Source organism: Martes martes (assembly GCF_963455335.1).
Source record: "Martes martes genome assembly, chromosome: 15".
Lineage (NCBI taxonomy): Eukaryota > Metazoa > Chordata > Mammalia > Carnivora > Mustelidae > Martes > Martes martes.
The window spans coordinates 59746777-59769774 of record NC_137903.1 but is presented as its reverse complement, the minus strand read 5'-3'; the positions used below and the strand labels follow the sequence as shown (position 1 = coordinate 59769774).

General features: G+C 40.0%; 1 protein-coding gene across 1 annotated transcript in view; it reads right to left on the bottom strand.

The window, feature by feature from the left end:
* Nucleotides 1-2949: 2949 nt before the first annotated feature.
* ADSS2 (adenylosuccinate synthase 2) overlaps nucleotides 2950-22998 on the bottom strand; it is a 35764-nt gene continuing 15715 nt past the window's right edge. Inside the window, exons 5-13 of the mRNA XM_080824121.1 lie at nucleotides 16231-16297; nucleotides 15860-15967; nucleotides 14623-14704; nucleotides 12443-12569; nucleotides 11048-11202; nucleotides 8996-9120; nucleotides 7895-7992; nucleotides 5414-5563; nucleotides 2950-4115 (exon numbers count right to left, since the gene is read on the bottom strand). Coding sequence (XP_080680247.1) covers nucleotides 4063-4115; nucleotides 5414-5563; nucleotides 7895-7992; nucleotides 8996-9120; nucleotides 11048-11202; nucleotides 12443-12569; nucleotides 14623-14704; nucleotides 15860-15967; nucleotides 16231-16297 — 965 coding nt within the window. The 3' untranslated portion in view covers nucleotides 2950-4062. The remainder of the gene's footprint in view (nucleotides 4116-5413; nucleotides 5564-7894; nucleotides 7993-8995; nucleotides 9121-11047; nucleotides 11203-12442; nucleotides 12570-14622; nucleotides 14705-15859; nucleotides 15968-16230; nucleotides 16298-22998) is intronic.

The following is a 22998-nucleotide window of genomic DNA, read 5'->3' as shown; positions in this document are numbered from 1 at the left end:
CTGGATCCAGTGAAAGCATAGTTTTCCTGCATTCACCTCTGTATTTGTGTCAGTGTGGACCTTCATTCATGGGGATTCTAAAGATTGAGCCAATAAAGTTATGCCAAATGCCAGTATCCCAACCATACTTCCCAAAGGTGTACTGACTATGAGAGACAATGGGTTTCCAAAAGTATTAATCACTAAACATACTCAGTTCTCAGGTACATCTGAAATAGAAAATTACTATCAGTAAACTGTTGTTGCTCATTTCTTAAAAGCATTTAAAATTATATTCTTTTAAAAATTTAAATAATACAAAGATGAATGAGGGAATTCTTCAAGTCCTCTCCAAGCGACCAACGTTAACTCTTTCGTATATGCCCCTACATGCTTGTCCAAGCTTTAGATCAGTAATTTTCGATTTTCTCCTTCCCTTGCCCATTCTTTTCCAAATGTCGTCGCACAGTAGAAAACATTCTCCACTCATGTCAATGTGTTATGGTCTTCTTATAATCGATTCATATCGATCTATCTGGATGTTTTTAAAGGTTTCCTATGCCATTAATGGACATTCATATGTTTCTAATGATATATTTACATGCAAAACAGGACTGCTTTTGGGGGGCGGGAAGGGATTGCTGATGAGTCAAAGCATTTGCTAGTAAATTGTATCAGAAATTGCCAAACTGCCCCCCATTTGCAGTATTCCCCCCGCTAGTATATGAAAGGGCCGTAACACTGATTTTTTTGCATATTTACCACTCTGTGAGATGGAAAGTAGTATTTCAGCACATTAACTCACATTTTCCTCTCTGAAGGGGACAGTGCCTGCCTTTTCAGGTTTTGGACCATTTACATTTATTTTTCTGGGGATTAACTGGTATGTATTAGTTTGCTGATCTTTTCTGTTAGCTGCCATGTTCTTTCTTGTGGCAGCTGTGTGTGTAAGGGATATGTGTTGAAATATTTTTTCCCAGCTTGCCTTTTGTTTTCTCAGGGTTCTTTATTTTTGTTTTTTAAAGAGCCTTGTTCCTAAGTATTTAAAAGCGTTTTAATTTGGTCAAATCTATATGTATTTCTTTAGGGTTTCTAAGTTTCCTAACTTTTCTTTACAAGGCTCTCCTGAAGATATTTTCCTGTATTACTTTTATAATTTGAGTTTTATTCAATCTGAAGTTCATGTTTTGAGATTGTTTTGCTATCATTTTTTTAAAATTTTTATTTATTTGACAGACAGAGAAAGATCACAAGTAGGTAGAGAGGCAGGCGGAGAGAGAGGAAGGGAAGCAGGCTCCCCGCTGAGCAGAGAGCCCGATGTGGGGCTCAATCCCAGGGCCCTGAGATCATGACCTGAGCCAAAGGCAGAGGTTTAACCCCCTGAGCCACCCAGGCGCCCCAGTAAGGAAAGTCACACACAGTCTTGCACATTCATTTTCCACCAAAGTTTCAATATAATTTTGTCCAGTTAGACAATCCCCCGGCAATTCAGACTGGAATGGCATTCAATTCACATACTCAATTGTGAAGGACATTCAGCTCTATCAAACCATTAATATGCAAAAAATAAATATATTAAAAGGGCATCTCCCCATTGAAATACCTTGTTCTGCCATTTAGTTCCCTTCTACTGTGCTTTAAAATTCGTTTCAGTTTTTCTGTGTCCCTGTTATGCCTCCATAATCATATCTATTACATTTTGGCCTTGACCTTTTTTCAGGGGAAACATATTTTGGTTATTTGGCAGAGTCCTCCTCCAACTTTTTGCCAACTTTATCTGCTTCACCAGCCCCTCATTTTTTTGCAGTTGCTCCAATTTTCCAAAATGTTTTCAGCCTCTGGGTCTTTGCCCTTGTTCCTCTGACTACTCACCCTCGATCTGTTTGAATCCTGTTTCTGCTAAAGGCCATTTCTGACTCTTTCCGAACTGAGGTTAAGTCCTCCTTCATAACACTCTGCACTTTCCCATTGTGGCACAGATCGCTTACAAATATATTTGTCTGGCATGCTGCCTTACAATACACCACTGCACCCCCAATACCTAGTGGATTCTAGCAAATACTCTTGTTCAATAGAGATTACTGTAATACAGTTCCGTAGGATTTCAAAGACAACTGTATCTGAAGAGCAGAACCTCTCTCTTAACCAACTTACAGCTCACTTCTAATCACTCAACCTGGTCAAAAAAATTTACATTGAGTAAATGTCTATCAACATCAGTAGATTTGCACTTTTTTGATTAAAAAAAAAAAAGGCAGTGACTTGGAGAATCAATGCTTTTTTTTCTTCATTTGTTTTTTCTGGTAATCTCTATACCCAACGTGGGGCTCAAACACAACCTGGGATCAAGAGTCGCATGCTCTTCCAACTGAGACATCCAGGTGATGTCTCAGTTAAGAGGGTTTTTTTTTTGTTTGTTTTTGTTTTTGTTTTCTTTTTTAAGTTTATTTATTTATTTAGTAATCTCTTTGGAGAACGAGTTCTTCACATCTGCCTCTGGACCATTACTAAAATGGTTTCAGTAACACAACACTTTCAGCCAAGATGAGAATGTGGACTTAAAAAACCCATTTCAACTCAACCTGATCTGTAGTTCAAGTAGGAAGATAAAGGGTAAGGAGAAATAAAAGCCCATTCAATTTCCATTAGCATAAATAAAAATTATTTATTGTAATATTAAATACGAATTTTACACAAAAGTCATTATTGATTGGCAATGGGCTTGTAAGATCATCTGTACTATCCTTTTTGTTTATTGAATCCAGCAAGGCTGGCTCTATTTCAGAATTTTCTGAAGTATTAATAAAAATATGTCTAGTGAAGACAAAAGGTATTTACATTCTTTTCTAAGTCTGTTTTGATGTCTTCCCACCCCATCCCTACATGCTACAGGAATAAAGCTCTTCTCTTATATACTAGTATTACCAGTACTTCTTTTACTAGAACAAAAACACAATACACAAACCATACTAGAAATATTTGGTTCTTTTTAATCAGCTATTGATGGTATAATAAAATAAATTTAAGTGGCACCTAATTTAAACATTTAAAATAGTTCACTGAAGGATAATCTACAACACAGTAGGTTAAGCCTAATTGTCAAAACAACACCTCTTTTTTTCCAAGAAAGAAAAAATAAAGGCATGATCAAAATTATGACTGACAATTTGGGTTCATGTGGATACTTATAGATGATTCTGTAGGCATACTGGCAGGCACAATGTTGAAAATCAATCCACTAGATTTAGAAATAATGGTAAGATAAAAAAAATAACAACAAAAAAAACCAACCAGCTATACATTTCAGAGTTAATGCCTGAAATTAAAGAAAAATATCCACCAATTATCACAACGATCTTTTAATGACTAATTTTTTTAAACATTAAGATTGTTGTTTTAGGGAACATCTTTCTCTGGACATTTAATTAAATGCCCAATGTATTAAATAATTTACAGAGAAGTAAGTTTTGTGTTCTGTACAAATTAAAGGATACATGAATATAATCCCCTCCCCCTCCCTCGCCAAAGCTCAAATTTGCAATGGTCTCAGCAGAAAATAAACAGTTCACAAGTTAAACAGAATTTATAGCATTACAAAAGTTTACAGAATCCTCTTTTCATCATTTTTTTCCTAACAGCAAAGATCACACTGACAAATTGAATGACCAGAATGTAAAAAATATTTGTGCAAAACTGCATTAATTGTTCTTCCCGTTCGGTAGAGATAAAACCTAAGAACGCACAATGACAAGAGTGAAGAAAAACTACACTGAAAGGAATTCTATTTTAGATTTCAAACAACACAGATCATACTATGACTAAACACTGAAAGAAAACGTGGCACCGTGAGCAGCAGGAGCAACACATGACTCGGCGATTCTGCCAGCGGAGGCGGCTGACACTGGAACACGCCAGAAGTTTCTCTCCACATCAGCCAGCCATCTTCAGGGACTGGAAACAACTCTAGGGCTTAAAACTCACTCTGATGTCTTTCTTCTTGAAATTTGCAGATCATAAATGAAATATTTAATAAAGTCCTTTCCCTCCCTCCTGAAGGAGTGTTTCTTGCGTCAGTGGAAATGCTTAAAAGAGCTGAATCATAGACTCTCTGGATTTACCTACCCCGATCCATTTCACTGGTAGGGGAAGAAAGTACAAGAATAGTATCAATTCATTTATAATGTTCAATCCTTGGGATGAAAAGATCCCCACTCTTCTCAGGGTCACTATTTAACTTTCCAGGTGCCTTCTGCTATCCTTTGCTGTCCTGCTAGAAGACCAGGCTGATTTCTAAACGGAACACACCAGCGCAGGTGTGTGCCTTACCAGTTCCAGTTTTAATCAGGTGGTATTTTCAAGTCTTCAATGCCTAATACTTAGGTTAGCAAAATATTGGCCCAAACCACCAGAGACTTAAAGAACCCTGGATTAAGTCCCTAATTACTAGATAAGATCTAAGCATCTTTGATAAAAGCAGGATGCTAAGAGGTGACAGTGTAACTTTTGCTACTTCTCGAAGAAATAGAAACGGCTGGAAGAGAACACTATTTTAACTTGTACAGACTGAACCAGTCTACAGGAATCTCTAAATATTATACCACATGGGTTAACCTTCATGGAATTTTACACAGACATTGTTAAATTCACTCTCGCTTGAATTTCAAAAAAATGTTGACTAAGAGCCATAGCAAACATGGTGACTAAGTTGGACATCACGGTTGGGGCAGCTAGCAGTCTGGAAAACAAGACTAGTATTTGAGACGAACCACAACACAAATCAGAGTAAATACACAACAGATTCTACATAAAGGACACCTTCTACCCACTTTGCTTTTGTCTTTCCAATCTCTACCAGTAGAAGTAGAAGGAAGAAAGCAATGTGTTAAAAACTTCCATTAACTAGTCACAGCTATAACCTGGTTATGCCTAACTCCCTGGACAACTCCCTGGCCAGCTTGTTTTTTAATAAAGTTTTATTCTTTCCTCTCCTCTTATATTTTTTCAAACTGGATTTCCTATTTTCTGTACCTGTGATTTCCTAATTATTCAAGAAACTCTCCCAACTCCAAGGGTAGTTTAATCGCAAATGGAAAAACCATAAACCATTTTTGGTGGAGGTGGAGATACAAAAGGTTTTGTGACTAAGAGGGAGAAAGCAACAAGCATGAATGTCATGGGGTAAAAACCAGAGTAGTAGAGAATTAAGACAGCGTCAAAACAGTGTGAGGTAACCTACTATCTTCGGGCATACAAAGGATTAAAGAAAGATGACTGTATTTACTCTAAGAAATAAGATTATTTTGCATTTTCCTAGGCATCGATGCAAATCATGAACCCTCTACAAAATAATACTGATCTTCCTTTTATTATGTCTCAAAGGTAGACCGTTAAGTTAGAAATAGAGGAAAGACTGTTGTTCATAAAGTACACTTACCTGGAATTTGAAGCTCATCTTCAATAAATCGAACGTAATTTTGTGCATTAACAGGTAGTTCTTTAAACGTCCTTGCATTTGATATATCTGTGTTCCAACCTGGCAGCGTCTTATATTGAACTTCAACTTTATTTAAGACTTCTTGGTTTGCTGAAAGTTAAAGAGTAAATCTGTTTTTCCATGGTGGAACACTGCCTGTTGCCAAACAGCTTTTTGCTATGTCAAAGGTTCGTGATCTCTTATGAAAATCCTTGGAGCCCGAGGTGTTCTGGAATGCAGTTTCCCAGAGTGCAGGAAGGTCAGACAGGACACTGACCACCTGAGGCAATGCTTTTGTAATCCAACACAGTCCTGCAGCAATGGGCTAATTCACTCGGAGCGGAGAGATTATCAGTTCTAACAGCAACTCAAGTTTTGCTGTCAAAGGACTTGGGTGCCAAACTTTAAACCTTCCATTTTTAGAGCTTTTTAGATACCCCACTGTGGACTAGAGATTATGGACCTGCATACAGGTGGCAACCTCACAGAAAGGAGACTTGCAAACTTGCTCTCATCTGGGAGATCTACTGATTTTGTGATTCTACAAAGCTGACCTGGAAATTTTCTTCACTATCTCACCTAACCATTTGCTCTGTATCTCCTAACAGGAACGGAAAATGTACGAAAAGTAAGAACAGTTTAACTAGAGCTGTTGCAGCAGATGCTGTGGGGCTTCTGTCCAGGCTTCCCACGTCGAGACTGAGACACTCATTCCCCCGCCTGCGGAGGCACTGCCCGCGGAGGACTCGCGCTCAGAAACTATCCCCCGCTGAAGGGAGCTGCCTCCTTGAACAGCCCAAATCCCACGACTGGTCAATGTGGACAACAGGCAGCACAAAACCACAGGTTCTGAGAAAAAGAAAACTCCTAAGCAAGTCCCGAAATGACGCAACTCTCTGCCCGGTGACAATTTCCTGGCCACTGGAAGCCACGACACCAGAGTCAGTGGAGAACAGTGGTCCCACTGAGCTGAGAAGGTGGATAATTGGGTTTCAGGGAAGCTGAAGCAGTGAGAGGCACCACGGTCAAGTGTCAGAGGAGGGAGCTATACAGGGAGCTCCCATCCCTCTGAAGTCCATGTGAGAGTCCCAAGGCTAACGTTCAACTTCACATGGGAGGGACCCACGGGACCACCGGAAGGCTTACCAGATGTTAGCTGTCACGCAGTTGAGGGGACAGGTTCTAGAGGCCAAGCAGTGCTGAGAGAAGGGAAGGGACGGGATACACTGAAACTCCAGCACTGCCCGACCAGAGTGATCGCTACACCTTGGTAACTCTCCTGGCATCCAGCTGGGAGAGCAGAAAGGCTGCTCCTTAAAATTTAAAAAACCATGTTCACGAGTATAACTGACTGCAGATCCTCCGTAACAAAGCCTAAAACCAAGCTACCGAGATCCAAAGAGGAGACAGAATTTGGAGACTGACGCACACCAGGTTAAAGGTTTAGGAAACACCCGGGGCTCTTCATGTAACTATACTAACAGAGCAGAAAACCGAGCTTATGCAAGTTCAAGATGATCGCCAGTAATTCAACTGTCCCCTGAAACAAGAACCAACACTCTTCAGAGGAGGATAACAGAATCTGAGTCACTACAACATAAGCGCATTCAACCAGAAGTCATTGGTCATAGAAACAGTGATCCACAATCAAGGAAAAGAACAGTCAAGAGAAACCAAACTGGAGATGGCCCAGATGTCAGACTAACAGGTAATGATTTTAAATGTGTTTCTAAGAACTTGAGTTGATCCTTGGTTGCCAAGGACTGGTCATCATCATCAAGTCACAAAACCTGTACCAGCCTACCAAGTTTCATTCAAGTGCACATTCCTTTGTTTGGCCTATTCCCAGACTTACAGGATGACTAAACAAATGAACAGTTCCTATTTCTGGAAGCTGGAAACATTTATGGAACTTCCTGAGTAACTGAAAAAATCTTATAACTAAAGATATGCCTGAAGAAACACAGTGCCTCATGTAGGAAGTCTCCCTACAACCACCCACTTTTGACATAGGAGATGAGAAAATCATTTCTGTGGCTTCGGAGAACAGGGTGGGTAAATGTACTAAGAGCTTGTTTACTCTTCCGAGCAGCACTCTTTTCTTCTACCCCCCGTTTCCCCAGGAAGAGAAGCATGCCTACACAGAAGTTACTTTCAAAGTAGGGAAGATGAGATTCGGGAGCAGCACAGCTGGCTGAGCTCTGAGGGACCATGTTTCTTCTTTCCTGTTTTGAGTCTGAGCACGTGCTTATTACTGCAACCCAGGATTCAAATGCACGGCAGCTATGAAACAAATGCCAATAACATGTGCATATACTTGTGCTATGCACAAAGAGGGTATCAACCCCATGGCTCTATACCACAAACTACACAGAACTTCATGAAATGGCTCTAACATGTTCACCTAATCATATTCTTTATATCACAGATAGAAAAAAGTACCTGGGAAATGAGGTATGATTTCACCATCTAACTTGTAAGCAACTCCAACTTTGATTTCCGTAAACATGTCCAAAATATCCAATTTGGTAAGTGCCAACCTAAGTGGAAGGAAAGGCAATGTTCAAACAGCAAACCTCTTCAAGATACATCAAATCTCCCAATAAACTGCCGAGGAAATAGTTTTAAAGGAAAAATCTGTACAATTAGAGAAAACAGTAGGTTTGGCATTCTTATCCACAAATTATTTTTTTACCCTTTATTTGTTATTTGCTGGAAGTTAAGTCAAATTAATATACACAGGAATACATTTGTTTACATATTTATGTACATCTGTGAACAGCAATTTTCACCGAGTGATTTCAGGGAGCCAGGCAGGGCTCACTGTATTTCTCACCTAATTTTTAAAACACCCACATGAAGTAGGTAATATTATTCTCTAAATTTTATTTATTTATTTATTTTTAAGATTTTATTTATTCATTTGACAGAGAGAGATCACAAGTAGACAGAGTGGCAGACAGAGAGGAGGAAGCAGGCTCCCTGCTGAGCAGAGCCCCCCGATGTGGGGCGTGATCTCAAGACCCTGAGATCATGACCCGAGCCGAAGGCAGAGGCTTTAACCCACTGAGCCACCCAGGTGCCCCAATTATTATCTAGATTTTAAAGATGATGGAAAAGGCACAGAAAGATTCACTTGACCAAAGTCATGGCACAACGCGTGAATCTGAGATCTGAGTTAGACATTAATCATGCCCTAAATGGGTTATATTGCCTCCCCTCCATATAAGCAAAACGCACCATCTACCTACCTACCTACTTACCTATCTCACTTCCCTCTACACTGACATGCACGTGGGAGTAACAGGATTCCTTCTTCCTGACTGTGGATGTGTAGGAAGACAGCCTGGGGCCTTTTCCCATGGGTGCCCTTCCCCGAGATCTTGGTCCACTTGAACCCTGAGCTACAATTTCATCTGGAGGCTAAACAGTGAACTTTTTCTACCAGGATACTACTCTTCAAGCTTGCACTCCACAAAATGTAACCTGTGGTCATGAACTGTACCTTAGCTCCCTGAAAGAAATGTTTCTAAGAATACTCACGCAGTAAATCCATTAATCATATGAGCATATTTGAGCAAAACCAGGTCCAGCCAGCCACACCTTCTTTTCCTTCCAGTGGTTACCCCAAACTCTCGACCTCTTGTTTGTAATAATTCTCCAATTTCCTAGAAAACAGAAAATAGGACTTTAGGATTATAACACCAACGCTGTAAATCTAGCAGAATTACACATAAGATCACGTAACAAGTCAAAATCTTATAAAGATGAACATCTTCCAAAAAATTACTCAGTGGAAGACAGAATTCCATACCGATGATATGTGAAGTAGGCATTATTTGGAAGAGATCCACTTTTGGCTTCAATTTTTACCATTTCTGTAAAACCAGTATTTTTTACGATGTTAGATAACTTCTTAAAACTTAGATTAACATATAAACATATTAGATTATAAATATATAACATATAAACATATTAGATTAACATATAAACATATTAGAAACAAGGTTGTTAAGTATTTATTAAATTTATTAAAATAGACAAGCCAATTGTTCCAAGAACTGTAGTTCAATGATCCTCCTGAAAATCATTAAGACAAACTCTCAGCTAGTCAGTAGTTCTGGACAGCACAATGCCCTTTCGAAAAGAATGAAGGCTGATGACAATGCTCAAGATCTAAGCCACAGGGGTGGCTGGGTGGCTCAGTCAGTTCAGTGTCTGCTTTCGGCTCAGGTCATGATCTCAGGATCCTGGAATTAAGTCCTACATCGGGCTCTCTGCGCAGCAGGGAGTCAGTTTCTCCCTCTGACTTCCGCTCCCCCTGCTCCCCCTGCTGGTACTGTCTCTCTCTGACAAAAAAATAAAATTCTTAAAAAAAATAAATAAATAAACTTAAAAAAAAAAAAGATCTAAGCTACAGCCATTCCTTATGACCTAATTTTTCACTTATCATCTACCCCCTCGTTTGCACTTTTCTGATTTCTTGTATTCTGACATCAATCTGTCAGATTTGAATCCCAGCCCCGTCCCTCTGTGTGACTTTGCACGAGTGATTTCAGCTCTCTGTGCCTGTTTCCTCTTTTGTAGAAGGGGGACAGTGACACCACCCAGCTCCCCGAGGGTCGTGAGGTCCAAAGGGCTTCTGAGGATACAATACTTGGACAGTGCCTGGCCCGATGTCACCACTGCAGAGGCGTTGGCTAGGATTAGAGCAAGTCTTGAAGTCACTCTTCTCAGCCTCGGCTCCTAACAAGCTCTTGGTGAAAGGCAGTTCTTATTTATTTATTTATTTATTTATTTTAGATTTTATTTATTTATTTGACAGAGAGAGAGAGAGAGAGATCACAAGGAGGCAGAGAGGCAGGCGGGGGGGGGGGGGGCAGACTCCCCGCTGAGCAGAGAGCCCGACTCGGGGCTCGATCCCAGGACCCTGAGATCATGACCTGAGCCAAAGGCAGAGGCTTAACCCACTTAACCCAGGCGCCCCCAGTTCTTATTTTTAACCACTTCTTTCCCCTTCACTATCTCAACCTCCCTCATAAATCCACCTTCATGCAGCCTGGCGCTTACAATTACCTTTAAGTACTCTCTACCCCTTTGTCTCTTGTTGCCAATCTGCTGCCACTTCAGTAGAAAGCAGAGGAAGATAAGAATTTAGAGGGAAAAAGTAGTTTTTATTTTATATTTTAAAGCTTTGTTTATTTGACAGAGAGAGGGAGAGAGAGCACAAGCAGGGGGAACCGCAGAGGGAGAGGGAAAAGCAGGCTCCCCGCTGAGCAAAGAGCCCAACCTGGGGCTGGTTCCCAGGACCCTGGGATCATGACCTGAGCCGAAGGCAGACACTTAACAAACTGAGCCACCTTGTAAGATTTTTATTTATTTATTTGAGAAGAGAACAAGCGAGAAACAGAGAGGGGATCTAAAGCAGATTCTACTCTGAGCACGGAGCCCATGCAGGGCTTGATCCCACAACCACAAGATCACAATCTGAGCTGAAACCAAGAGTGGGACACCAAACCAACCAAGCCACCCGGGAGACACGGAAGTTTTTATTTTAAAACTTTCAGAACTGGATCTAGTGAAAAACAGACTTACATTGTCCTGCTCTGTTGGGAAGGCACCAATGCCAACTCGAGTTGTGTAAGCTTTCACGACCCCATACACTTCTCCAACATTCTGGGGGGGCATTCCCAACCCGGTACAGACACCTCCAACTGTACAGTTCGAAGAGGTCACAAAAGGGTAAGTTCCTAAAAAAGAAACAAATATCATACACACACAGATATACATTACTCTGAAACAATTAATGTAAAAAAATACACATTTGAGTACATTCTAGGTGCTGGACAGACTGGACCATAACCGCCCTCTCAAACCTCAGCCTTTAGTCTTGAGCCCTTCTGTCTGGGATGAGAGCAAACTACAGTGGTCAGAGCTATCCCTGCGGCGCTCATTCTGGGGAGGCTCTTCAAGCGTGTACAGTCAACTCTGTATGGCAGGTACTCACCTAATGGATCGCCAAACCCCAGGCATTATTCTACTATGTACTTTTTTAATCTACATGTTTTTAACATGTTCCTATTGTTTTAAAAATGAATTTATTGTTTTTCTTGATACAGATTTTTAAGATACAGCCACAATCTAAAGTGACAGCAGTATACTAAAAATTCGGTGGTATTCATTATCCTATCTTCTCATCTCTTAAGGGAATAATCCCCAAAATGACAACAGAAGCTAAGAGGAGTGTACTCCTTCATCCCTAGAGATCCTGTTCCTACTTGAACTATCCACAGCTGACCAGACACTCTGCTTTCTTTCCAGATTCCACAGGCATATTATGGAGTCCAAAAATACGTATCTACTGTAATAGAAATAACACTTTTTCTTTCATCGGTTTACTTGAGAGTCAAAAGCCAACGAAATGTCAGTAAGAGCCGAGAACACTGACTTATCCTTTGAGATCATGTTCAGACAGAAAGGCCAACAACCTAATGGGGCAGTAGCTGGAGGACATTAAAGCCTTAACTTTTTGAAGGTGGAAGAAATGCCCTAATCCACTCAGAATCTTAGGCCCAGGGAGTTAAGCAGATTTCCACAGATCTTAGAATACGCATGTTTAATGACAATGTTTATTAGTTCTCAATATTTTTAAAAAGGCTGAATTAAAGATCCTTCCACAGGACTCCTCTAGTCATCTTAGTTTCAAGCAAACAGAGCATGAACCAAACAATGAAATCAGTTAACAGAATCCTAAATCCACTGACCCAAATAGTGATTTCATTTTTCTAATAAACTATAAAATGTAATATATGCATTGTGTATTCTACGATAGTGCTTAAAAAAAAAAGATTAGTAGGTGACAAACGTCCATCATTCCTAAATATACAAGCTAAGAGCCTTGTTTTAAAATCCGTAAAGGCAAACATTAACTATTTATACCCTAAGTACTTCAGGGCTGGGTTAAGCTCCGCCAAGTCATAGCTCACTTACCAAAATCAATATCTAGGAGCGCTGCATTTGCGCCTTCTACCAAGATTTTCTTTGGTGGTCCATGCAGGGCCTCGTAGAGGAAATAAACTCCATCTCTCACCATTGGTTTAATCCTTTCCATATAACCCTGTAGACGGAGACAAAAACCAATTTCAATGTGTGCTAATAAGTTCCCAACATGATCGGTACAAGTAAAACTCGCCGCCAAGTAAAACTGTGACAAAGCAAACTTAACTCGTGCAAAGCAGAAGGGGGTTGGTGACAGTGCCCACCCTACTGTATGTTTGTATTAGCTCTGGTCTCTCGTCGTGATTCTCCAGAACCAGAAAAGAGACCCCAGCTCAAGATCAGTGGAGAAACAATGAAATTCAAAGGTTCTACGTTAACCACTGCAAGTCATGATGATGACCTTCCACTCTTCAAGAACCAGCTCTCGGGAAAATAAAAAGAGCTGCGTATACTACATTGTGCTTTTATATACTGTGTTTAAAAAACCACATTTATAAACCATGTAACCAAGAGTTTTGAAACACGCATCCAGGGACTGGCAAAACGTTGGTGTGGGTCACAAGTGACAGGGCCGAGCATGCAAACGGCGGTAACTGTTAATATTCTTTTGCCACAGTATCCCGTTACAGCAGCATCTCAGCAGCATTACTAGCAGATAACAGCAAATACTATTTTACACATGAGCATTCTAAAACTCTCACAAAACATATTAAAAGTATTAATAATACTGCTTAATTTTTGAATTCAATTAAAAATGTAATATAAACAAGAGTTCCCCCAAGGCCTAAAGTATAACTACAATAAAATCTAGTTTCAACAATGTTTCATAATCAGCCAGTCTAATATGGAAATTCCACCATCCACTCAATGAACTCACTGAACATGTTATATCCACACCACCCCCACCCCAGCTCTAGCCTCTTACTTATCCCTGGTTTAGACCTTCCGTTATGCCGGAAATGACCGTGCCATTCACCACGTCCCTTATTCCTTAAAGTGCTGATTTGATACCTACCACCTATTAAGAATCTTCTTCCCCAACTCTCTTCACTATTATTCTTCTGCTTTACATTCACATGAAACATGGATAAAACAGAACGAAAAAGCCATAATGCACTTTAGTGCATTAAGTATTTCCAAGTTGCCGGGAATAAATTTGAAATATTTGTTGCGTGACAGAATGAGAAGATGGCAGTCTATTCTAAGCAACGAGCAATACACTGAAATCTAAATACCCGACATTCAGACCTTCAGACTCTTCCTTGGGGGTCCCCCGCTCCACCCCTGCTTAAGGAATTTAGTGAGTAGATACGCTTAAGGTCTACAACCATTCTAGAATGGCATATGAGGTTTGTAAATTCCTATTCAGCTCTGGAATTCACGTTCATACCTATTTATAGAAGAGAAGAAGTAATAATCAGATACATAGGGCCCAGCTCAAAACACACCAAACATCAGGGACGAATGTGAGGTGGAAAGGGTAGGAGATTGGCCTACTGACGAACTCAGGCACCACTGACACCTAAAAAAAGCCACACGTGGACCCAACCTTTGGCCAATCACCTAGTTTGTCTTTTAAGACAAAGAGCTACAGACACTGGCCCCGTGGGGCATCCTTCCAGATCGGCCCAGCCAGCTTTACAAGTTATCTCCTGTTGCCTGCCCCTCTGTTGATCTATGCTCCACACTGCTAGGAGGGATTTTTACTTAATACAAATCTAGTCTTTTTTCTGCTCAGAATTACTCAACAGTCTTTCATTAACTCCAGGATACAAAGCCAAACTCCTTATCACTGCGTATAAGACCAATACAAGACCCGTGAACTCCCACTCTCTGCTCCCTACTCAATCTTTTCTTTCAGTCACATCACATGAAGTGACTCAAACATGTCCTGTCCTTTTAGGTAGGCCTATATGCTTTTAGACTTAAAAAGGACAAGTAATTTGCTTTACTAGTTCTTATCTTCAATGCTTTACACATATCTGTGTGGCATTTATTATACTATAAATTATTTAACATATAACTTCTCACAGTGTAATTTCCATAAAGGAAATTAACACTCTATGTTCTTAATTCTTATGTTTGCAGGTCCTAATGCAAAACCTGAATGAATGAAAGGTCTTAGATGCCAATCTGGCAAACAAGTTTTAAAAAGGACATGAAAGCATTACCTTGAGTTTTTGTAATTCGCCTTCAATGTCGATTTCCAGAGTGGGGTATATAGATTTGTACTGGTTAGCCAGAACTTTGAACCTGAGAAACAGAGATAAATCAAGACATTAGTTCAACTAAAAATAGTCCAAATAATATCATTCAATTCAAATGGTTTCTGTAGATAAATGGTTTTAACAACAAATGAATCCCAAACTGAAGCTACATTCTAAGAAACAAAACCTGAACAGATCAATCATATGAATAATGACACACTCAAAAATAGTATTTTTAATTCAACTTTAGGAATACCAACAACATAATGTGTGTGTGGAAGGTGATGTGTGTGGAGGGAAGGGGAAGAACTTAAATCTGTAACAACACTTAAATCTGAATTATATTACACTGTGTGAAAAATAAAAGGGGACGGTCTACACAATACTTTTTTTTTTTTTAAGATTTTATTTATTTATTTGACAGACAGAGATCACAAGTGGGCAGAGAGGCAGGCAGAGAGAGAGGAGGAAGCAGGCTCCCCGCTGAGCCGAGAGCCTGATGCGGGGCTCGATCCCAGGACCCTGGGATCACGACCTGAGCCGAAGGCAGAGGCTTTAACCCACTGAGCCACCCAGGCACCCCATACACAATACTTTTAAAAGAGAAAGAGGTAAAGCCTTTGATGCCAACTGTTATTAAATGCAACCACCAAACTCTCTGTCACTGCGTCACCATAAAGCTTCGATGACGATTAGGTTTCTCATGGAGATTTTTCTAGAGAGTAAGTGTCAATAAGGCAATTTCTATTTTTTAAGGTGAGTTTGGTACACAACAGTTCACCAGTACCTAAGAGCCTAATTATGTCTTGGTGGGGGTAAGGGGGGGGTCCTCCAGAACTGGAAATCGGAGGGTCAAGACTCTAGGATGCGGTAACCCCACCAAAGCATCCCCTGAAATCTGTTTCTCAGCAAAACATTCCAAACCCCAATCCTTAAATATAATTTTGGCTTTGCTTTCTTGGAGTACTGCTAGGATATCATCATGAGGTTACTTTTCGTGAAGTTTAATTTGAAATTAAGTAATAAAAATAACTTTGAAGTCCAAATTAAACCAAAAAAGTCAACCACCACTGATTTTGCATCCTGGAATTGAAAAATTCCAATTTGAAAAATTCCATCCTAGACTACCAATTTGCATCCTGGATTTGAGAAATTCCAAAAACCCCATTTGCTCTTTCACTCTGAAAACCAAGTTAGTTACCTCTCAGAGAAGCCATCAAAGTCAGAAACCAGATCACACATCCGCAGTCCACTCCGAGCAGCTTTGGAAGAATAAACTGGGCCGATGCCCTTTTTTGTGGTACCCAAGCTTAAAAATAAATCAGAACAAGCTTTGAGTTAGACAAGAAAGATGGAGTTCTTGTGGTCAGATCATCGCATCGAATGAAGGTACTTCGACTATTTTCTGCCTTTGCGATTTTCTGTAAGTTTAATTTCACAATCCTATTGATTTTCTCTAGAATCTAAACAGGATATTCTTATAATTTTTCTTAAACCTCTGGCCTACAATTTAAACATTAGGGTCTGGATGCGCTTAAACTGCACCGAAAACAAAAACAAAAAGAACCCTACTTTTTTCCTGCTTGTTCTTGTCTCTGTTGCTCCTGGATACCATCAGCTGCTTGATGAAAATCGAATACTGAGGGGAAAAAAAACAAATCACAATTGTTGAAACAAAGGTAATACAGGAAGAGCAAAACATACTGCATTTTGAATTACTTAAGCTATAAATCCCTTAGCCTGATTTCATCAGGACTAATCAAATGGATGCATTTTATTTTTTTTTAAAAAGATTTATTTATGGGGGAGGAGACAGAAAGAGAAAGAGAGAGAGGGGGCACGAGCAGGAGGAGCAAAGGGAGAGGGAGAGAGGATCTCAAGCAAACTCCATGCTAAGTGTGGAGCCCGACGACCTGAGCTAAAACCAAGAACTGGGACTCAACCAACTGTGACACCTGGTACCCCAAGTGTATGTGTTTTAAAAAGCAGCAACAATGGTGGGAGCGAAGGTTTAGTATGCCAACAGGTATACGAATAGGGAAATATGCCGGATTGTTCGTTCCTACTGACTGCAACCTATATTATTTTAGAAACTGTCAGTAAGAGGGTACCCCGCAATTCTATGAAGCTCAGTTTACTAGGATACCCTCTTGTCTTCAGCATCTACCCTCCAGACGTCTCCGGGTTATTCTGCCATCTCTCTCTCTCTCTCTCTCTCTCACCAGTCTCTCACAAGCTTCCACCATCTCCAGCCAAAACTATAGCCAACTAATGAGGGTGCATATTTCCATTCCTGGACATCTCGAATTCATAATTTTTAATGCAACAAAGCCATCTTTCCAAGACACAAATATGATGTCACTACCCCCTATGCCTTTAAGAGTCAATCTTTCTACTGCTCAAAAGAAAAAGACAGGATAATTTGATGTGGCCTCTGGGCATAGATAGCGCACTCTTTCATCTGGGGCCCCCTTTCTGCCCTTGGGTCACACGGCCATTCAGCCGAGGCTACAAGGCATACCCTTTTGCCTGAATGTGCCTTTTCCTGGGCCTGGACGCGCAAGCGCACTCACGCCCACAAGCTCACTCTCTCCCACCAGTATTTTATGAGTCTTGGGACCATGTCAGTTAGCTTACCAGTTGATTTCCTGAGCCTACAAGTTCTCAAATATTTACCGACTGAGTAAATAGCGACTTCATGGGACAGGCAGGCCTAGAATTTGGTCTTCAAACTTTTAACCAAGGCTTCTTTTGTATCAAAAAACCCTTATGGGAATATAATTTACGTACCATAAAATTCACCCACTAAGTACAACTGGATCATTTTTCCGTACATTAAACCATGGCTTCTTTTTGCTAATGATTGCTACTGTACCCAATAAGTTGAAATGTATAAATTTCAAACAGAATGACTGATATGAGGTTCCTAGAACTAGTGGTGGCATGTGTAAAAGAACTATTTGGCAGTGTCAGAAAACTAATGTTGTAGTTATAGAGATGTTCAAACTGGAGGAAAAAAAAATCAAGGAGATCAGAACTTAAGCCACCCTCTGATCAACCCTAGCCTCTAGGGTTTGATCCTAAAGCCTTTTTTGCCCTAAGTTCCCTTTCTGAGACACTGCAGAATTGTCAAGGCAGTCATCTCCTCTGCCTGGCAAAGTTAATAAGCACAGACTAATGGGCTTCCCTAGTGGTCTCAAGGGGAGTTCCAACACTTCCTACACTAGGTGATCACAATACGGAAACTGGATTTTTATTGTGTGATTTAAAATTATCCTGTAAATCACTGTCTGTCTCAGTGCCACAGAACTGGGTGACATCCTTAAACTACAGTGGCCTATCATACACCACAAGATATTTACGGGAATGTGCAAAGCAATATTCCTTGTAATAACTCAATATTGGAAATGACTCAAAGTTTCATCCATGGTAAAAATGGATAAACTGTCCCATATTCATAAAAGGGGATATACGATTCAGCAATGAAAGTAAGATACTGCTTCATTTAATAATATGGAGGACTCGAATGGGCATACTGCTGAGTGGAAGTCAGACACAACAGATTACGTAAATGTGTGATTTGTATAAAATTCAAACACAAACAAAACCAATCTATGATGAGAGAACAGTGGTTACCCTTGGTGAGGGGGACTAGATAATAACTAGGAAAGGTCATCAGAGAAGCTTTTTTTTTTTAAATGGAGATATATAGACATACAACATTAGTTTCAGGTGCAGAACATAATGATTGGGTATTTGTATGTACAGCAAAATGACTGCCACAGTGTTAGTTAGTTAACATCCAACACCATAAACAGCCACAGATTTTTTTGTGTGATGAGAACTTTTTTTTTGTTTTTCTTAAGTAGGCTCCATGCCCAACGTGGGGCTTGAACTCACACCCCTGAGATCAAGACCCAAGATCAAGAGCCGGATACTCTCCTGATTGAGCCACCCAGGTGCCCCATGCTGAGAACTTCTAAGATCTATTATCTTAGCAACTTTCAAATAACGCCATCCGGTATTATTAACTAGAGTCGCCATGCTGTCCAGGACAGCTCTGTGACTTTTTTTATCCTGTAACTGGAAGTCTGTAACTTCTGACCACCCTCGCCCATTCTGCACACCCCTACCAACTGCCTGTCTCTGGCAGTTACCAATGTGTTCTCCCTGTCTTTGAGTCTGTGGGGTTTTGGGGTTTTCTTGCTCAGAACTGCCCGGACTAGTCCACTTCTTTGTAGTTCCATACAAGTTTTACGACTGCTTGTTCTACTTCCGTGAAAAATACGACTGTAATTTTGAGAGAGAGTGCACTAATCTGTAGATTGCTCCGAGTAGTACAGACATTTTAACAATACTAATTCTTCCAGTCCCTGGACACAGAGTATCTTTCCATTTATTTGTGTCTGACTTAATTTCTTTCACCAATGTCTTACAGCTGTCAGTGTATAGGTCTGTCACATGCTTGACTAGCAGAGTAGCTTTTTCAGGCATGAGAAAGGTTCTGTGTAACGAGGTAGTCAGTGGTCAAAGAGGTAAAATACTGTACACTTACTGGGCATTTTGCTGTATTGTGTGCTATGTTAAAATGCTTACTTATTTCTAATAATAGCTATCATATACAATAGGACTTCGTTTATTGTCACGCTCCTAATTCAGTATATACCTTATAGCCTTCCTTTCTCATCTACTTTTGAGGGGCCAGAATAGTTCTTAAGAAGCTGTTTCATTAATTTCCGACCTTGCTAGTCAGTTAGGACAAAAACTGAGATGTTGGAGGAAGCCATTTCTTTTGAAAGAAAAGACATTTTACATTGAAGTATCTGTTTTATCTTCTATGTTCAAATGAGTTACAAAGGCACATGGCAAATCACAAGTAAAAGGTTGATGGAAAGCAGGTAAACCATATTTTTCAGAAGTTAATTTAGTACCTTGCCACAGAGCTAATGGTTTTTAGGTTTTTCTAGGCCCCAGGGAGCTATTAGGGAAATCGACATAATTACTTTCATAAAGCTCCATCATGGCATGGAGCCTTAATACCTCCACTAACACTGTTTTTGAGAGAATAGTTTTTGTGTGAAGTTGTGTGAATATCTCTTCCATTTTCTAAAGCCTCAATACTGAGGACAAAAAATGCTGCCTTGGGGACTCAGTTAAATTTTTACAAAAGATGATTATGTGTGTTCAATAGGTAAATTTCATTAATACCATCTTTTTTTATTATTATCATTAAGTTTTATTAACACTATTAATGTTACACTGTATGAATGTATCCAGTGTGAGCCTCAGTACCCATAGTATCCACTTTGCTGACTTCTCCCATCTCCTCAGGTCTTCTTTCCTCAAAGTGTTTTTTGGTTTTTGTTCTTTAAATCGTGGTCACTTAACATGAGATCTACCCTCTGAACAGATTTTTAAGTCACAATAAAGCACTGTTATCAACAGTCTTGGTGTTGTACTACGTGTCTCTCGAACCTATTTATCAGTCATCCCCTTCAGCAGATGCTGTGAACGTCATCTCCACAGTGAAACGTCCCCACCCACTTTATCTGAAGTTATAGATCCCCACCCGCCTCCTAGAGACTGCCAGATGGTCCACGGGGCTCCTTTCTCTCCTTGGAACTCATTGCTATGTGCCATGGCACATTATCACATGTTCATCTCATTTATTATGTTTCCCCCTACTATACTATAAGCTCCACTAGGAATTTTCATTGGTCTTTTCTGAATCCTTGGTGCCCACCACCATACCAGGCACCACACCAGGTCTTTCATCAGGGAGTTGCTGAGTCAAAGGACAGACCACCCAACAACCTGCATTTCAAATGTTTAAAAGAATTGGAAGTCTCAGCCACTTCTTGGGTCTCTTTCCCTCAACAAGGATCTCTTATACCACAAATTTTGTTATGTGTTTCAATGAGACAGGGCACAATTATAATAGATAGTTTCTTTTTTTTTTTTTAACTTTTTTTTTTTTCTTTTAAATTTGACAGACAGAGATCACAAGTAGGCAGAGAGAGAGGAGGAAGCAGGCTTCCCGCTGAGCAGAGAGTCCAATGCGGGGCTCGATCCCAGGTCCCTGGGATCATGACCTGAGCCGAAGATAGAGGCTTTAACCCACTGAGCCACCCAGGCGCCCCTAATAGATAGTTTCTTGCTTACTTGCTAAAGTATGTTAAATGTAAAGAACCGGCCAACAATGGACTCCTTCTTAGATTTCTCTGTAAGGAAACTGGCTGTTCAAAGCAAAACTATTAAGAACACATTATAGAGTTTATTATGATGTGGACATGAAACGTATGACAATAATGACACAAGGGACTGGACGAGGGAAACAGAAACATTTTCTTATAAAAATCTTGGGTTATGGGGCACCTGGGTGGCTCAGTGGGTTAAACCTCTGCCTTCAGCTCAGGTCATGATCCCAGGGTCCTGGCATCGAGCCCTGCATTGGGCTCTCTGCTCAGCGGGGAGCCTGCTTCCCCCCCTCTCTCTACCTGCCTCTCTGCCTACTTGTGATCTCTCTCTGTCTGTCAAATGAATAAATAAAATCTTAAAAAAAAATCTTGGGATAAATGTTATTATTTTAAGGTGGATAATGATCGCTTAAAGTTGTATATTATATATCCCAGAACAACTACCAAAATTCACAGAATAGGAGGTGTAAACTAGTAAACTAATAGTGCAGATAATATTTAAAATGTTAAATCTAAAAGAAATCAGCAAAAAGAAGAACAAAGACAAACAAAAGGAACAAACAGAAAAAAGATATAAATACGATCATACTGATAATTAACTATATTAAAAATAAATGATTTAAACACTTCAATTAAAAGCAACATTGTCGGGGCGCCTGGGTGGCTCAGTGGGTTAAAGCCTCTGCCTTCGGCTCAGGTCATGAACTCAGGGTCCTGGGATTGAGCCCCACATCGGGCTCTCTGCTCGGCAGGGAGCCTGCTTCCCCCCTTTCTCTACCTGCTGCTCTGCCTACTTGTGATCTCTCTCTCTGTGTCAAATAAATAAATAAAATCTTTAAAAAAAAAAAAAAGCAACATTGTCCCAATGAATAAAAGGCAAGGCTTAACTATATTTACTATAATAAATGCCTTGTAAATATAAAGATACAGATAGATTAAAGATTATTAGATTGAAAAAGACCATGCAAATACTAATCTCAAGAAAGCTCTGCTGGATAGGGTACCTGGGTGGCTCAGCTGGTTCAGCAACTGCCTTCAGCTCAGGTCATAATCCTAGAGCCCCGGGATCGAGTCCCACATCAGGGTCCCAGCTCCACAGGGAGTCTGCTTCTCACTCTCACCTTCTCGAACCCTCTCATGTTCTCTCTCACTCTCTCTTTCTCAAATGAATAAATAAAATCTTTAAAAAAAAAAAAAAAGCTCTGCTGGCTATATTAATATCAAAGTAAGCTTTGGGATGCCTGGGTGGCTCAGTGGGTTAAAGCCTCTGCCTTCGGCTCAGGTCATGATCCCAGAGTCCTGGGATCGAGCCCCGCATTGGGTCTCTGCTCGGCAGGGAGCCTGCTTCCTCCTCTCTCTCTGCCTGTCTCTCTGCTTGCTTGTGATCTCTGTCTGTCAAATAAATAAATAAAATCTTTAAAAAAAAAAAAAGTAAGCTTTGATATTAAGGAGTATTAAAGAATAAGGAATATTATCATGGAAAAGGAGGACATTTCATCATGATGAAAGAGTTAACTCATCAAAAATGTAAATTTAAATACACACGCAATCTACCTGAACTTCAAAGCAGACAAAGCAAAAAATGACAAAAGTTGAAAAGAAAAATAGACAAGTCCTCAATTCTTGTTGGAGGTTTCAACATGCCTCTCTTTCTAGGTGACTGACAGCAAGCAGGAAAAAAATCAGCTAGGACACAGAACAACTCTACTCAAAATTGAGAACACATATTCTAAGTGCATGTAGAACACGAACCAAAACAGACCCTGTGCTGGGCCAGAAAACAAGTTTCAACAAATTTAAAAAGGTGGAGATCATACATAAAGTATATTCTCTGTCTGCAACAAAATTAGAAATAAGAGAAATCAGAAAAATCATCCAATATTTAGAAAATTTAAACATTTCTCAATAACTCATAGGTCAAACAGAAATCACAAAAACAATACCAAGTATTTTCTACCGAATGGAGATAAACATACAAAATGTCAATATTTGTGCAATGTAGCTAAGGCAGTGTGCAGCTTTAAATGCTTATATAAAGAAAAGAATGGTCTGAAGTCAATGATCTAGTAAGCTTTTAAAGAGGCTAGAAAAAGTGAGTAAAACATGTCAGTCCAGCACAGTTTACTTCAAAGAAGTTATGTTC